The sequence below is a fragment of the Fimicolochytrium jonesii genome, assembly GCF_025526975.1.
Source record: "Fimicolochytrium jonesii strain JEL569 chromosome Unknown EV422scaffold_11, whole genome shotgun sequence".
NCBI lineage: Eukaryota > Fungi > Chytridiomycota > Chytridiomycetes > Spizellomycetales > Powellomycetaceae > Fimicolochytrium > Fimicolochytrium jonesii.
Genome location: NW_026515678.1, coordinates 614,845 through 631,384, shown reverse-complemented (window position 1 = coordinate 631,384; position 16,540 = coordinate 614,845). Strand labels below are relative to the sequence as shown.

The 16,540-nt window shown below is 54.5% G+C and overlaps 4 protein-coding genes across 4 annotated transcripts; 2 read left to right on the top strand and 2 right to left on the bottom strand.

Annotated features, from left to right (window-relative positions):
* Positions 1-548: 548 nt before the first annotated feature.
* EV422DRAFT_55666 (uncharacterized protein) lies at positions 549-2,983 on the top strand. Its single transcript, XM_053071910.1, has 6 exons — positions 549-637; positions 696-1,027; positions 1,091-1,746; positions 1,808-2,056; positions 2,118-2,351; positions 2,417-2,983. The coding sequence occupies exons 2-6, from the start codon at positions 990-992 to the stop codon at positions 2,692-2,694; spliced, it is 1,455 nt and encodes a 484-aa protein (XP_052925787.1). The 5' UTR covers positions 549-637; positions 696-989; the 3' UTR covers positions 2,695-2,983.
* A 74-nt stretch (positions 2,984-3,057) lies between these two features.
* Positions 3,058-5,760, bottom strand: EV422DRAFT_567475 (amidohydrolase family-domain-containing protein; the record flags this gene model as incomplete). The annotated part of the gene is made up of 13 exons (XM_053072540.1): positions 3,058-3,198; positions 3,278-3,570; positions 3,635-3,698; positions 3,772-3,915; positions 3,974-3,985; positions 4,048-4,112; positions 4,175-4,184; positions 4,245-4,422; positions 4,493-4,875; positions 4,960-5,115; positions 5,180-5,375; positions 5,440-5,549; positions 5,626-5,760. 13 exons carry the CDS (start codon positions 5,758-5,760, stop codon positions 3,058-3,060), a joined length of 1,887 nt encoding a protein of 628 aa, XP_052925786.1.
* A 916-nt stretch (positions 5,761-6,676) lies between these two features.
* Positions 6,677-12,179, top strand: EV422DRAFT_55652 (uncharacterized protein). The gene is made up of 7 exons (XM_053071907.1): positions 6,677-7,308; positions 7,379-7,682; positions 7,747-7,914; positions 7,991-8,213; positions 8,278-8,362; positions 8,437-11,467; positions 11,552-12,179. The coding sequence occupies exons 1-7, from the start codon at positions 6,850-6,852 to the stop codon at positions 11,959-11,961; spliced, it is 4,680 nt and encodes a 1,559-aa protein (XP_052925785.1). The 5' UTR covers positions 6,677-6,849; the 3' UTR covers positions 11,962-12,179.
* A 387-nt stretch (positions 12,180-12,566) lies between these two features.
* Positions 12,567-16,178, bottom strand: EV422DRAFT_496302 (uncharacterized protein; the record flags this gene model as incomplete). The annotated part of the gene is made up of 2 exons (XM_053067867.1): positions 12,567-14,390; positions 14,466-16,178. The coding sequence occupies 2 exons, from the start codon at positions 16,176-16,178 to the stop codon at positions 12,567-12,569; spliced, it is 3,537 nt and encodes a 1,178-aa protein (XP_052925784.1).
* Positions 16,179-16,540: the final 362 nt, after the last annotated feature.

Sequence of the window (16,540 nt, the reverse complement as noted above, 5' to 3'; positions counted from 1 at the left end):
AGGGACCGAAGAGCCCAAAACCTCGCGCAGAATTGAAGAAACGAGCAATCGAAGAAATAAATTCCAATGCAGACGAGAAAGTAGCCGGCAGAGCTTGGTGGGCCATTGAAATGCTCTACATCACCAACAATCGCCCGTGGAACTTCTGGCGGAGCCTCATCATCGCTGCACATATCAAGAACCGCTTGCCGAAGATGGGTTCTCCAGACGCAGAACCCATGTGGTACAATCTTGAACGCTCCGTTGCCATCTGGCAAGTTGCCGCAGCGAAAAATACAAGGAAAAACAAGTTGACCGACTTCTGCGCAGATCGCCTGTATGATGTATTGCATTGTATCCTGAAAGGGCCTAAAGAAGAAAAGTTTCGCTGGTAAGGGATCCGGACTGCTCTGAACGATTATGTTTCATGAACTTACGCGACTCACAAGGTATCCCGAACTTGGGGCGGAAGATAAACATGTCAGAAAGTTCGCGGAAATTCTCAGAGGCAATACATATAACAGAGCGAAGTCATATGCAATACAGCACCTTCTATTGCGGTGCAACTTGCTAAAGGAGGAACCTGGGTGTAAATCTTATATTGGCATGGACTACGGCAGGGTGACCTTGGAACATATAGTTCCTCAAAGCGATAAAGGCAAGCGATGTATCTCGGATGTTCTATTTCTCCCCAATAATATTGATCTCCTACATAGGCCTGGACGGGGAACCGGACCGAGAGTATTTACGGAAACACGTGCACCGCTTAGGAAACCTAACGCTTCTGGTGGACCGTCATAATTCGTCTCTTGGCGATAAGCCTTGGAATGAAAAAAGAAAGGGATATGAAGTGACTTCTACTGGCGCCGCCCAGCCTTTCGAACTGACCAGAAAGGTGCTGAAATTGGAAGTCGAAACAAAGGAAGGCGATCTGGTCACAGGACGCCACTGGAAGAGAGAGAGTTTTGAGAAGAACAATAGTTACTTGCTGCAGAGCATTCGAGACGCGTATGCAATTGACTTTCTCGAGCTGGACGAGATTCCAGAGGTAGCGTTTCTGTTTGACGCAGTACTTGAGCGCAACCTAACGCCCGTGGTTGTTACAATGCAGGACCAGGAAACCTCTAAGGATAAGTCCGGAGCTTGAAGATCCGGAGCTTGAAGATCCATTCGATTCTGGGAAGTATGACACCAGTTTGCTTGAAGCATTCGAGGAAAATGGCCCGGGATCGCCAGTTGTGGAAAACCGACAGACAGAGCTTACTCAATCTGCCATGTCGGGGCCGGCGGAGATGCAGCTTGATAACGTCCCAATGCCGACCCCCGGGGAGGAAACTGGAGCGCAACAACTGAAAGATGAGGATCAAAATGACAACAACCTGGAATCACGAATGGTAGAAGACCAAAACCTGATGTCAGTGGCGCCTGACACAGAGCCAGTTGTTCAATCTACAATGATGGGGCCGGCAGACATGCAGCTTGACCACGTGCCAGTGCCGGAGCCCCCGGAGGTAACTGAAACGCAAAGACTGAAAGATGAGGATGCCTGTGATGTTATGGAGTATACGAACACCCGCCAAGCACTCCAAAGTGAACACGACTTGGAATCGCGAATGGTAGAAGACCGAGACATTCCCCGATCTGCGGGGTCAGCGGCGCCTGACACACAGGCAACTGTTGCGTCTAGCGTGCATGAAATGGAACAACGAGATAACACCGAGGTGCTGAAAAGGAAGCGACCGCGGAGAGGCTGTGCCAAGGTCCTCGGTACGTGATTTGGCTGGGTGGTAGGATCGTACGTGAACGACTAATCGAAGTGTCAAAACAGTATGTGGCAGTGATCGAAAAGTTCGGGGCATATGCGGCTTGCCGCGGGATGAAAAGGGCAGCTGTGGGCAATGTCATCACATCTGCGATGATGCCACATGCAGGAGCTCAAACGATGAGCATCTTCGACGATGTAAGAATGCCGTTGCGAAAAAGACCACCCATCTATGCGCGACATGTGCCATGGATAAGCCTATCAGAGACCTCCGATCAGGTTTGTCCAAGGTTACCCGTGAATGGAAAGAATGCGGTGAGTATGCAGAGCTACATTGATAGTTCCATGGTGGCGTACTCACCTCAGGCGGACCTAGACGAGAGACTATCATCGGAATTGGCAGATCTCAAGACTGTGGCGGTCCCGGATATGAAAAGCTTCCGAGCTTGGTTGCGAAATCTTCGCACCGACAATGATTTCAATAATGCCATTCGGACGGTTTTGACGGAGAGGGGGACATTTGACGACAACGGTTTTAAACCCGATCTCACTCGGAACTGGGTGCGTGATACTTTAAGTGATGCGAAGGACGAGATACGTCTCCTAGCAGGTCAGATATGCTGTGGCGGCGGGTGAGTCCACAATGCCTCAGAAGAAACTGATGTTCAGCAACAGATATTCGAGTATGCACGGGTTTGAAGTCTCTGCTCCAGGGAAAACAGTGTGACATCACAGAACTGCCCGAAAATCTCGCAGATGACATAGCTTCAGGGATCATATGCCTCTTCTCAGCAAAGAAGATGAAGCCCTTCAAAGCGTTGGGTTATCATGACGAGAAATTTGGACAGAAGATAGAGGTTAAAAAACTCAAAAAAGCTCTTAAAAGCGTGGAGAGTACTCTCTCTCGACAAGTAAAGACCGGTAAAAACAAACGGAAGGGGGCCCCAACATAGTTTTCCTGCGGTTCCGCCAAACCTCAGTGTCTAAATCAGGACGATTGATCTCAAGGATGGAAATTTGCATCGATCTGTGCACGATTGAATAAGACCTCATATTTGAATGGATCGACCTACTACATTCCAGGGGGTTGGGCAGACCCATTTGATCCCCAGGACGCGATGTAGGATCAAAACGACCTCGCTCTAGCTGCGTAGAGATAGCTTGTACCAAGCGTCTTCGACCCCATTCACTCAAAGACCTGCAAATCTCCTATGTAGTTGGCTGGCTGCCTTCAATCGCTGAATCTAAAGTAGTTCATACGCCGCGACCATAAAGATATCCAGGAACGCACCCAGAGTGCGCGTGGGGATCCGTTTTCAGAGCTGCCCATACACCACGCCGCCACCAACAACAGTAGTGAGGCACCGTGCCTTGAGTATCTCGCTCGGCTCGCCTCCAACGAAATCCCGATCGAATACCGCAAAATCCGCTTTCTTGCCCGGGGTGATCGATCCCAGCTGGGTAAGAGTGAAACGGTGCAGTTCAATACACGCATTGCAAGGTAGGGGACCCTCACGCAAAGGTCACCACACTTACCTCCCCTTCCTGAAACGCGGCCCGAGCAGCATCCACCGTAAACCCCCTCAACGCCTCGTCCACCGTCAACCGTTCACCGGGATACCACCCACCCTTCCCATGCGGAGAGCCACCATCCACATCCAAGCGGGTGACAGCCGCGTAGATGCCGAGCAGAGGGTTGACGCCTTCAATCGGGAAATCGGACCCGAGAGCGAGGGGTGTGCCGGTTTTGAGGAGGGATTTCCAGGCGTAGGCGGTACGGATGCGGGAGGGGCCGAGGCGGGTTTCGGCGTAGGTCATGTCGCTTGTTGCTGGATTTGTAGCCATAGGTTACCGGAGATCAATGAGTTTACGTAGATGCGAGACCGAACATACCGTGTGTAGGTTGCATGGACGGGATGATCCCCAGTTTCGCAAACCGTTCGATATCCTCCGGGGCCTGAAAACCATCACACACAGAAATCAGGCAACCTATTCCAGAAATCACATAACCACACAAACATTGTTCCTACAATGATCTGCGCATGCTCAATCCGCATCCTCCGTTCCCTTGCTTCATCTGCAGTCAGACTCAGGTTACGAAAGGCCGCTTCAAATCCGTCCAACGCGATTCGGTTTGCTCGGTCGCCGATGCAGTGTACATTGACTTGGTAACCCTGTGTGAATCTATCAGCGGTTGGGCGTGAGGAATGCTTCCCCAATGGTTAGACTTACGTTCTTGGCCCACTGGATGTGCGTATGAGCTTGTTAGTATGTATCACCTGAAATGTATCAGGCGGACAACATACCTTGTAAGCCAGGCTTCGGAATTGTTCGGAGGACATTCGCATGAGACCATTCTTCGTAGAATCATCTGCAAGCAAGAGGGGTTAGATGACAGCCATGACCTCGTTACCATTGGCGATGCATCCAGACCTGCATAAGGCTAGCAAAATCGGTAAGATTATATCAGCAGCAGTGAGGACAACAGCATTCCATAATCTACCTCAATCATCGCAGCGCCCCAAGAACCCAAGGCGCCATCAAAGAAAAGCTTCACGGAATTGACAGTCAACCGATCACGATAGTTCTTGAACTTCGGCGCCAGGTGTCCGCAGTACTCCGGTGTCTCGCAGCGGATCATGATGTAGTTGCGGATCGGCATTAGGCGTTCATCTGCGGCTCTGCATGGTTGAGAGATGATCGTCTCAGCTCCTGAAGGCATTGCTCCCAAACGCCATACCCGTAACTGACCGTTTCAAAAAGTCAATCCCCTCCGGCGTAACCCCCGCATCATGCAACCCCGTCAACCCAAACCTCACCATCTCCCCCGTCGCAAGTCTCAACGCATCCCTCAATCTCGCCTCACTCGGTTTCGGCAACGCAGCGTCCACAAACCCCATCGCATTATCCACAAAGACTCCCGTGAGATGCCCATCGGCATCGCGGACGATCTCTCCGCCGTCGATGGGCGTGCCGGGGGCGGGAAGATGGGGTTGGATGAGGGCGAGAGCGGCGGTGTTGAGCCAGTAGGCGTGATAGTCGACGCGATAGAGACAGATCGGGATGTGTTGGAGACGGGTGGGGGCGTCGAGGTCGGTTGCTTTGGGGAAGGCGAAGTTGGTCTCGCTCCAGAGCTGATTGCGTTTCGACGATTATATATTAGATTCATATGGGTCAATGCGTTGCCGGTCAATATGGTGGGAAAATATGATCCCCACCGTCTGATCCCAGCCACTGCCAAAAATCCATTCTCCGTTCTTTTCGATTTCAGGATGCGCGTCCAGGTACTTCAGCAGGGAGTTGCGCACTTGCGCAAGAGTTGTGGAGTTTTTCACATCGGCTCTCGACATGAACAGTCCTTGTTCGAGGAGATGCTGGGAAGGTTCGTGAGAAAACACCTTCGATTCTCGTTGTTGCCAATTCACACAGATGCCGTACCCCATGAGCATCAATTAGTCCGGGTATGATGGTTTTGCCCTGCCCATCAAACCGGGCAGCCGAGGGATGCCGGTCAAGCAACTCGGATGAAAGTCCAACATCAACAAATCGACCGTCTTTCACCACAAAGGCGTCCACATTCGGGAGACTACGATCCACCGTATATACACGAGCGTTATGGATCAAATAGTAATCTCTGGGGGATGGTGGTATCATCAGACGTGATCGCTTTTGAAAGACCTTGTTTTTCACTTTCTTACCGGCCATGGGAATTTCGGGAGGCTCCCGAAAATGTCTTCCATCCCAGAAAAGAGATGGTTGCAATGCTGGCAAAAACAAAAAACCTCCCCAGAGACTCTATCCACGTGGACTAACGGGGCAAGAGAATCTTTCACTTCAGCCCACGTCCTCCTTCATCGAGCAAAGTGCCACAGCCGACCACGCACCTTCGGGCGAGACCCGACATGTCCTGGCAGAAGTGGTTTCGTCTCTCTGGTCGTCGTCCCATCGTAGTTGTCCACTGACAGTCTGTGCTCGTCATAGAGGCCGCCACCGGTATTCTGACGGGAACGGAGTGCCATGATGCTTTACCGCTGACCCCTGTGTCCCCACCAGTGAAATTCGCAAATGCTTGGCGACTGTTCACCTCCCGAAAAAGAGTTCACAGCGTGACCCAAGGTCCGTTCCTGCAACCGCCTTATATAGAGCGCCCTTCGGCCATGCTTGTTGCTTTGGGGTACGACCTATGTGATACGCTGGCACCGGGCCGTATGACGTTGGAGCGCGAAGGCATTCGACATGGCACAAGATGGTACAGGACACAGTATAACCGCATTGTTCCCCTTTCCCCCTTATAAGACTGTACTATAGACATGACATGAGCTTCTCAGCAGAAGCGACGGGGAGCTAGTGAGTGCCAGGTGAGAAAGTATGGCCTGTCGTATATATGGCCGCAGCAGCTATTCGCCGTGGGTGTATGTCCGGTGGGTGGGATAAAGCCCACGGATAAAGCCCAGATCAAGCCAAGCCAGGGGAAAGAGGGAAGCTGACGCGGCGAACACGTCGCATTCTTTATTGAATCATGGCGATGGCTCCCACGGACAACCCGCACTATCGCTGAGCTGCTTACTATTCAACACCCAACCCCCAACAACATCAACAACAACACCAAAGCGAGCCGGCGACCCCGCAACCACCCCTACGTTCCCCTCGCCATCCCGCCGTTCCTTCCCTTTGCCGCTGCAGCTGGCCTCGCCGCACGCCGGTCGGAACGATACTCAATACCCCACGGGCTCAACCAAGGCCCTAACCTTTCGCGACTCGCCCCAGATCCATATCCTTATTCTCGTGCAAATTTCCTCCCTTGTAGGTTGGTGATCACTTCGAACGACAGTACAACAGAGACCGCAGACATACCGACTCACTAGCTAGCAGCCGGCTCAAGGCCAGCCAGCGGATCAGTCCTCATTCTAGGCTCATTTTACGTGCAGCACACTGTTATCGGACGCATTTCGCAGAAGTTGAGCTCAGCGGGGCGTACGAACGTTCGTGGAAGGAACGATACCGTCAACCTCTGAGGCACCAGGAGTAGCACTGGAAAGCCGTAGTTACAGCCATTGCGCAGCGTCGATCACTTCGTTCGCACAGCTTCTTGGACCGTTTGCGCAGCAATGGCTGCAGCATCGTCGCAACCCGAGGCTGCCGTCTCCACACAAAAGACCAAGGTAGCCTCCCGTGCTCCCAGTCTCAAGACCCGCGGACCTCTTCCGCACTTCTTTCAGGTCCTAAACCTCGAAAATGACGAGACGGCCAGAACTCTTGTCGGGATCTTTCAGGAGCAAATCGCCCTTGCCGAGGAAATAGTGAAATCGAGGGAGGAGCTGACGGAAGCGGAAGAGGCTCTTGGAAAAGTCGAGCAGGCGCGGCGAGAACTACAGCAGGACAAAAAGAAAGAAGAAAAAAAGTTAGACGAGAGAGAACGCGCGGCACGAAAACGAGAGAAGAAGAACGCCGAACGCGCGGCTAGAAAGAAGGGATTCCCAGTAACGGGAGGCCTTACGGTCACAAGTACAAACGTGCTGACGTTCGTGGAAGCCCAGGCATCCCTAGCGTCCGTGTCAGGGCCAAAGGTATATATGCTCGTCGGATGTGGGTCATTCTCGATTACTAGTACTGAAATAAGCGCTCGTGCATCCTTAGGACATTTGCCGAATAGTGGATGTCATCAAAAACGAAGGAACACTGGTGTCGGATACAGGACGATACTTCCACACAGGTCCCATCCGGAACGAAACCACTTTCCAACTACTGTGCGGCCTAGCATTCAGGGAAGTTGCGGAAGCGCGCGAGAAAGTGACGGGGCTGGAAAAGCGCGGCAAGGAGTTGGACACTCTAGCGGATCAGGGGCATCAATCGCTGATGGAGGTCATCCGGAAACGGTACAAGCACCTTTCCTTGAAGTACCACCCTGACAAGATCGGAACGCCCACCGAGAACGATTATCGTATGTCAAATGACCCCTTCTTGCCATATATTCACCGGATACTTACCCTTCATGTGCTTTGTAGAGAGATTTCAGGAGCTGCAGACTGCCCATCAAGTCCTGACAGACACAGAACTCAGGCGCCGCTATATCCAAATGATGGATCACAATGCCTTCCTCGCAACTTTACCTAAGCCTTCGAAGAACGCCGACCAGGAAGGACATCGTCCAGTCACAAAGCGCGATGGTGCAGGTAAATCTGGGTGCCAGCTTTTTTTTATCGGCTTACACAGTATCTGAGTAGGAAGCCCCTTCTCCTCTTCTTTCAGGCGGCCAAGCAAGCCGAACAGTTAATCCTAACGACCACAGACGACTCACCGGCGGCTTTCCGCATCAATGCACCATGCCACGCGCTATGGATACCATCCTCACGGATTCGAAGCGAGGCCACTCACGTGTTCTACTGAGTTGGAGTTGCGCTTCGGCTGAGGAATTGCAGATCTCGCGATATGAGCTCCATGTCAAACAACGAAGCATGGGGCCGGAAGCAAGGTAAGATATTTGAAGGGTGGTACTGAAACCGCAACGGTATGGTGATACTGAAACGCGTTTCCAGCGAGTGGGTCAGAATATATCTGGGATGGAGCACTGAGTGGTGGACTGATGTATTACCACCCGGGCACTACTCCTTCCGAGTCAGGGTAAATATTGCAGACATGTCAAGCACTCACTGCCGGCGGTCTCGTCAAGTAACACTAAAGTACTCCAATTGCAGGCTGAAAACAATCTGGGCATCGGCGAATGGTCCACCTTTCTGGACCACTACATCGAAGATATCCAGGCCGTCCGGCAAATGAGGCGGGAAGAAATGGAGAAAAGCAAAGAAGAGCGCCGCAGCAGATTAGCAAAGCGCCTCCGTGGCCAAATCTCCCTCGTCATCAATCAAACCGGAAACGTCCCCACTACCGAGAAACTGTCAAAGCTACGAAAGCTTCTGGACCAAGCCCGCCGAAGCCGTATGGAGGACATTGTCTCTGAAACCGAGGACATAGTCGTTGATCTCGAGGCCCGGGTGGCGCGGAATGAGGAGCAGCATCTGTGGAAGAGCAAACTCAATGAACTCGTCAAAGCGCTGCTTAAGGAGGACGGAGACGGCCGGGTGCATCTCGAGGACGAGGAGGATGGCGATGATCGTGGAGACAACAATGACGCAGGAGATGAGGATGAAGGCGGTGCTGAAGACGATGAGGACCTTGTATCCGACAAAGGATCCCGTCGGTACAGCTTTGCGGCGGATATGATGCACGAGGTGACGGGTCGCAGGCCGTCGACCACGACCGTCTGTTCATTCGACGATGTCCGTCGTGAGGGCTCGCTCTCGGATCTCGAGGACTTGCTGTATTCGCTTCCGATCATGTACCCGGCAGACACACCGTACATCCTCCCACCGACGATCAGAAACCAGATCGTGCAGACCGTACAGGCCGTCATCCGCAATCGCCCCGCTTTACGTGTAGTCTCCATCGTCCCCGACACGAATCAGCCCTCCGACATTTCACTGTCCATCGCCAACCGCGATTGCTACAACAGGATTCTAGCGGTCTGCCGCGTCGCGCTGGAGCAGAAGGAGTACCTGGGCGGACAGGCCGGGTTCCGCGAGGTGGATATGGCGACGAGGCTGCTGGTGCGGGAAATAGAGGACGCAAATAAGGCGATGGAGAGGAGGCGATTGCAGATTGAGGTGTTTTTGAGTGAACGTGAGGCGGCTGCGAAACTGAGGGCGGAGGCGGACCGGGCGTCGCGTGACCACATCACCAGGAGTGGAAGTGGACGGTCCCTCGCGCAATCTGGCGTGGGTTCACCCACCACCACAGAAGAAGAGTCTAACATCATCGAAGACGGGAGTGATTCCGCGTATGCGGAAACGGCGACACCCACACAGCAGAAAGAGCAAGTACCTGTGAAAGAGATGGACGAACCACCACCGCCGTACACACCCCGCGAGACGGACGACGTGGGCACGCAGATGGAGTCGGAGGATGGGGACCAGGACAACTTTGAGTATGTGGGGAGCACACCCCGGTTGAGGAGGAGGGGGACGAGGGGTGGGACGCGCAGGCGGAAGAATTCGAATGCGGGGCTGGTGGTGCCTGCTACGGGTGCCTCGGCGCTGTCCGAGACGTCGCAGCCGTCGCAGGTAGCGGTTAGCCCGTTGGCGGCGAGGAGGGCGGCACCAGCACCGGCGACGCGGTCTCGGACGAAGAGACCTGCCGTATCCGCTGGTGTGGCGAGCGCGGCGGAAATGACGGAGCACGCTGAGCACGGCGATTCGACCGCAACCGACAACGGCATTGCACTTTCCGACGAGGGCGGTGAGCATACCCCTGGAGATACCGGCATACATCTCCCGGTCCAATTCGGAAACATCGAGATCGGCTCCGGCAAAGGTGCGATTGATACCCACGCACCAACCTCATACCTCGGGGACACTATACCCGACCCATCACCCGATACACACAAATCAGCCGACCTCGATTTGCAAGCCTTCCTAGCCCACCTGGGTCTTCAACAGCACTACCCGACCTTCGCCGCCCACGCCGTCACATACGGCGATCTGCAACTGCTCCGTGAATCCGATCTTGTGCGTCTCGGGATCACGAAAGTCGGCCCTCGTAAACGCATCATGCACCTCATCAAGGAACAGAAGCCTGTCGACCCTTGCCCGCGCGGGGACATTCCCGTCACGGGCGTGATCAGCTGGTTGCGCTCGTTAGATCTTGCCGAGTACGCTGAAGCGTTCACGAAGGAGGAGGTGGCGTTTGAGGACCTGAAGACGTTGACGGAGGACGATCTTGTGAATACGTTTGGGGTGGAGAAGATTGGGCACTTGACGAGGATGCTGGGGGCTGTGCAGAGGTTGAGGGGTGCGGGTGAGAGGTCAAACCAGCAGGCGGCTGGGGAGGATGAGTTTGCTGGGGATGGGCAGAATAAGCAGCAGCACCAACAGCAACAACAGCATATTGGATCGGAACAGGCGGCCAACATGCGCAGTGGGGTGGCGCAACCCAATCAGGACCGATTTGCGAATTCGAGTCGGATTGCTGATAATGGACAAACGGCTTCATCAAGCGATTTACTTGCGAATAACATCAAAGCGGTACCTGAGCATGCTTACAGTTTCCCGGCCTACCCGATACTCGACCACGCCGCTCAATCGTATTCTGCTGGCGCGGCTTCCGCCAACGGTCTTTCCGACACCTACGAATCGCTTGGCGGTCATGGTCCCGTTGCATCTCTCATTGACGCGTGGGGGGAGCCGCATGTGCCTGGTCAGCCTAGCCCGAGCCGTTTCTGGTCTCAGAGCGAGACCGAGGGTGGGAATATGGAGCCCCATGAAGTAGCGGTCGGGTCTCTACCTATGGCGAACGGATCGGCAACGTTCTACGACCGCGACCGGTTCTCAGGGTATTATGACGGCCTACCCATCTCAGGGCTCGCTCCGCATAGACAGCAGCAGCAACAACAGCAATACGCCTTCCCTGCCGCGCTTCAACAACAGCAAGCATTCCAACAGCGTCCTCAACAACAGCAACAACAACAACAACAGCAACAAGCGACATACAGCAGTCTTTTGCAACGGTCCAAGACCCCGCTTTCGGCCACGGGTCCGGCTGCGAATGCGCAGGATGCTGCGGCGAGGCTCCAAGCGAGGGCTGGGAATGGAGCGGAGCAGATGGGGGTGCCGCCAGAGTTTTTGTGTGCGTTGACGAGGAGGTTGATGGCGATTCCTGTGCATGGGCCTGATGGTAAGAGTCGTAACAGTTTTCGCACACACGCCACAAGACGAATCATAACAAGACTGATATATTCACCGCGTATTCTCCATTCAGGCTACTACTACGACCACGCCTCCCTCCGCGCACGCCTCATCGCCGACAACACCTGGCGGTCCCCCATGACCATGATGTACCACCCGGTCGAAGCCTGGCACCGCTCGCTCAACAACCCAGACATTGCCCTCAAAGGCTTCATTGACGCATGGGTGCTCAAGACCCGGCGCCGGGGCAGCGTCGGCGCCCTCAATGCCGCGCGCGATATCTGGCGAGGCGGGAATGATAGTGCCCTTGACGGCGGAGGTGCAAATGGGATTGGGGGCGTTGCGGGTCTGTCGCTTGCGCAGAATGGACCGCATGGCAAGGAGGAGGTGGCGATTCCGGTTCCGAGCCAGGGGTTGAAGGCGACGATGGGGCTGAGTGGGTGGACGGCGGATGTGCCTGGTGGGGCGAGTATTTGGCGGTGATGAGACAGGGAAAGATGGATTACTGTTGAGGTTGAGAGGGGTGGCGGTGTTGCGATTATGGAAGGTAGGATGTTATTCCTATTGTGTATAGACATACCTGTCGATATTATGAACAAGATGAATGCTCCGGCGAAACTCAGTATCGGAAACATCAGCGTTATCATCATCATGCCAGCAAGAAACGCAATAATGATCGATAAAGGTCACACTGCAAGCGAATATTGTACCCCGAATGACATGCGGTTCAGCAACCGACCGGCATTAGGACGTCTTTGAGAACGAATCCGACAGAAGTTGGTACGGCTGTGGTTGGGCATTCATTGTTGTTATGTGAGCGCGATAAATCAGTTTCCAATGCAGTTCCGTTGATGTTCACATCCAATCCTCAACATCGCATTGAATGGGGAACCCGGGTCTAGAGGTCAAGAGTCTATTCCGATTACAATGTACGATACATGTGGAGCACAAGAGCATCCGATGCAATATCCAAAAAGAAAGAGCGTCCCAGCCTGACGTCTCTAGTATGGTTTGACATCTTTTTTTGTTTCCCCAGCCATCAACAAAGAGCCACCACCTCAAAAGCGAATCCCCGCAAAAACAACCAATCATCTCTGGTGCAAGCTTCCAGAGCTCCTCGCGATCGCCGCCCCTTTAGTCGGCAAAACAGCCCCAACATCCTTCCTAAACCTAATCCAGTGCTCCAGGAACCCCGGATCTGGTCCACGCGGGGTGAAGTCTTCGTGCCGAACGGTCTCCAATGCACCCATCAGCACCACCGCCGAACGCACCGTCTGCCATCGCGTGCCTGCCCGACGCTGCGGTTGATGGTGTGGCACATGGGTTTGAGACTGGTTGGCCTCGGTGGTTGTGCCGGCAGGCCCTTTAGCGACGGGCCGGGCCTCGGCTTCAGTGACCGAGTCGCTCGAGCCATCGATGTCGACCGTTGCTTGCGGCGCGGGCGCCAACGTCGTCGAAGCGACCTTCTTGTGTCGGTTCACGTCGTGTGCGACGAACGACCAGTGCCATTTGGCCTTCCCGCGGTTGTTCTCGTGGAAATTGCACATGGCGCGGAGGAACATCGTGAATGGGAAATTGCACAGCGCTAGGATAATACATACGACCCAGTCAGGCCAGTTGAGTCGGCAGGTGCGGACGAAACTGCCTGCTACGAAGATGACGAGGACCTGCACGGCGAGGATGACGGTTATGATGAGGATAAAGAGTTTGTTGCGGAAGAAGTCCTTGAAGACGTTGAGTTCGCCGTTGAGTTGGCGGGCCATGACGATGTTGGAAAGTTGCATGAGGATAAAGACGAGGAAGACCATTGTCGAGGCGCGGCGACTTGGGTCACCGGTGACGTCGGCCGGGTGGTAGAAGCTTTCATCGTATGGGACCCAGTGGTCTGCCCCGCCGAGGAAAAGTAAGAGGAGAACGATGATCTGGAACAGCACCTGGATGACGATATACTGTCGCATAGGCCGAGACAAAAGCGAAGCGGTACGGGCATGCGGAGGGTGGTCCAAGATGTCATCCTCAGGCTCGTCGGAAGCCAAAGCGAGCGCACCCAGCGAGTCCATGATCAGGTTAACCCACAGCAACTGCACGGTGCTTAGCGGCGACGACCCCTGGGTCAACGAACCCACAAAGGTCAGGATAATCGCAACGAGATTGACACCGAGCTGGAACTGCAGGAATTTGCGCACGCAGTTGAGCACGTTCCGGCCCCACCGGATCGACTGCACCAGCGAGACAAAATTGTCGTCGAGCAAAACGATATCCGACGCGTTCATGGCGATTTGCGTCCCGCTGATTCCCATCGCGAACCCGACGTCGGCTTCCTTGAGTGCAGGCGCGTCGTTCGTGCCGTCTCCCGTCACAGCGACGACTTCGCCCATGCGCTTCAGTAGGTTGACCAAAGTGTGTTTGTCGGACGGCGAGGACCGCGCAAGAACCTGCAGCCGCGGGATAATCGCCATCTTCTCCTCCAACGACATGGCGCGGAACACCGGCCCTTCGAGCGCGATACCCTCCCCAAACATAATGTTCGACTCCCGGGCGATCTTGCAGGCAGTCAAGATATTGTCTCCAGTAACCATACGAATGGTCAGCCCGGCGCGTTGGCAAATTGCGACCGCGCCAGGAACTTCCTTCCGCAACGGGTCCTTGATCCCGACCAGCCCGATGAAAACGAGATCATGTTCCGGGTCGTCTTTGCGGCTCGAGCTCTCAAACGTCATCAGCTCCTTATCGGTGTCGCGGTAAGAAAGCGCGAGTGTACGTAGACCCTGCGAGGCCCATCGCTTGATCGTGCGTTGGATTCGGGAAATGTCGTCGGCGGAGATGCGTGAGGCTTTTGTTCCCTGGGCGTCGATGATGTGCGTGCAGAGCGAAAGGACGATTTCAGACGCGCCTTTGGTGTAAAGCCTGTACTTTGGTGACCCTTGTCCAGAGCTTTCACCGTCCCCGCCATTGTCCCTGCTTCCTTCCATAGGGATCGCTCCTACCATAGGTTGGACCAATGTAGACATACGTTTCCTGTCCGACGAGAACGACCATGTCCCGTTCTCTACTTTAGCGACCTGCTTGCGCACGAAATCGTAATGAACTCCCAACTTCTCCGAAAACACCAGTAAAGCGCCCTCGGTTGCCGATCCGACAAAGAGCGGCTGTCCTTTATCCGTCATCTTCACAAAACAGTTCGAGTTCACGCAGATTCCCTCGGTAAAGATATCCCTAACATGCGGTTGCAGCGTCGTTGGCGAAAACGGGTGCACTTTCGTAGCGTCCTCTCCCGATCCTTCCCCATAATGAATCTGATCTCCAACCAAGGCCTTAACAACCGTCATGCGGTTCTCAGTCAGGGTTCCCGTCTTGTCCGTGCAAATACAGGTAGCCTCGCCCATTGTCTCGGACGCATCGAGATGTCGGACGAAACAGTTGTCTTTGATCATTTTGAACATGGAGAACGCCAACGAAATCGTAACGGCGAGGGGCAAACCTTCGGGAACGGCAACTACGACGACGGTAATACCGATCACGAAATCTTCGGCGATGGCCTGGATCCGGCCGAGCGTCTCCGAGTCGGATGAGCCAGAACACGAGGACCCCGACCCACTGGCTTCATGGCGTCCCCATGCGATCGCCCACCGGACCAAAAGTGCAAGGAAGGTCAGGATACCGCTCGCGACACCGACTTTGCCGATCAGAACGGCGACCTGGTGGAGTTTTGCTTGCAGTACTGTTTCTTCGTTTTGAGCCTCGTTCAGTAGTTCTTGGATTTGTCCGCCACTGGATCGTGTGCCGACTCCTGTTACGAGCATCACTCCGGAGCCTTCGCTTACTTGACATCCTGAGAACATGTATGGCGATGAAGGGTTTTTCTTGACGGGAATGGATTCTCCAGTCAACGGCGACTCATCGACAACCAATCTGTTGCCGTTCACAAACAGGCCGTCGGCGGGGATTTCGTCGCCCACAACTACCTCCACCAGATCCCCAACGATAAGATCCCAACTCGAAACCTGGTCCTTGACCCCACCGCGAATAACTTTGCACCGCTTGTCGGATTGCAGCAAGAGTAATTTCTTGAATTTGCGGTCCTTGGACCAGTCGTTTCCGGCCGTCACGGAAAGGACAATGACGACCGCGACCAAAATAGCCAGACCCTCGATGTATCCTTCCGACGGGCAGATCGCCGTTCCGAGTGCCAATACAACAGCCGCGCCGATGATCAGGACTTTGATGATGGGGTCTTCTTTGATGGTTTCCCAAACCATCTCAAGAATAGTGTCTGATCGCGGAGGTGGGATGACGTTTGTTCCAAACGCCGCCTGGCGAGACTCGTTTTCTACGGCGGTCATATTGCGTTTCATAGGAAGCGGGACCCCATCGTCGCCCATTTCCGGCGCGACCTGCTGTTTCCTCGATTTCTTCGTTTCTTTCTTTCCATGAGTATCGACATCAACGCCTTCATCTACCCGCTCAAGCCCCTTCTCGAGATCCACCTTCAACAAAACGGCCAACCCCTCAATCCCGCCGAACTCGTTGTTATACATCTGCAAAAGCGAGGGACTGGAACGGTTGTCGAAATTGCAGATGCGGGACAGGTCTTCGGGTGTAACGCCATACTCGTTGGGGCCGAGCTGTGCCGCCTTCAAGCGGAGTTTGTGGATCAAGTCCTGGCGGCGGTCTTCGTCCGAGTTGGCTTTTTTCGTCATCAGCAGCTTGGCCGCGTGCGGCGCTTGGTGCTCCTCGTCCTGGGACTCATGCTTATTCTCGGCCGCGTTTTTGGAGTGGTTGCTGCCGTCGCCGCCGTTCCCGTCTTCGCGGGAGCCATCAGATGCACGGACGATCGGGGGGAGGTGGCGGCTTGGTTGGGTCTGTTTTGCTTGACCTGGGGGTTGCTGTTGGTCCAGCAGGGGAGCGCGATGCTCGGAGGGGGTGGGGTAGTCCGGACTGGTGGGCGACTCGAGGGATTCGGTGCTGTCAACGGCGTTTGGCAGGCCGTTTCCAGGACGGCCGGACATTTGAGGTCAGAGATCCTTGATATGTCGTGAGGGAGAGACTCGGTTGGCGCTGA

Coding starts and splice junctions, on each gene's coding strand:
- EV422DRAFT_55652 (XM_053071907.1), top strand. CDS start 6,850: ATGGCTGCAGCATCGTCGCAACCCGAGGCTGCCGTCTCCACACAAAAG. Junction 7,915..7,990: donor CACAAAGCGCGATGGTGCAG/GTAAATCTGGGT, acceptor CTCTTCTTTCAG/GCGGCCAAGCAAGCCGAACA. Junction 8,363..8,436: donor ACTACTCCTTCCGAGTCAGG/GTAAATATTGCA, acceptor CTCCAATTGCAG/GCTGAAAACAATCTGGGCAT.
- EV422DRAFT_55666 (XM_053071910.1), top strand. CDS start 990: ATGCAATTGACTTTCTCGAGCTGGACGAGATTCCAGAG. Junction 2,057..2,117: donor CCGTGAATGGAAAGAATGCG/GTGAGTATGCAG, acceptor AGGCGGACCTAG/ACGAGAGACTATCATCGGAA. Junction 2,352..2,416: donor CGAGATACGTCTCCTAGCAG/GTCAGATATGCT, acceptor GTTCAGCAACAG/ATATTCGAGTATGCACGGGT.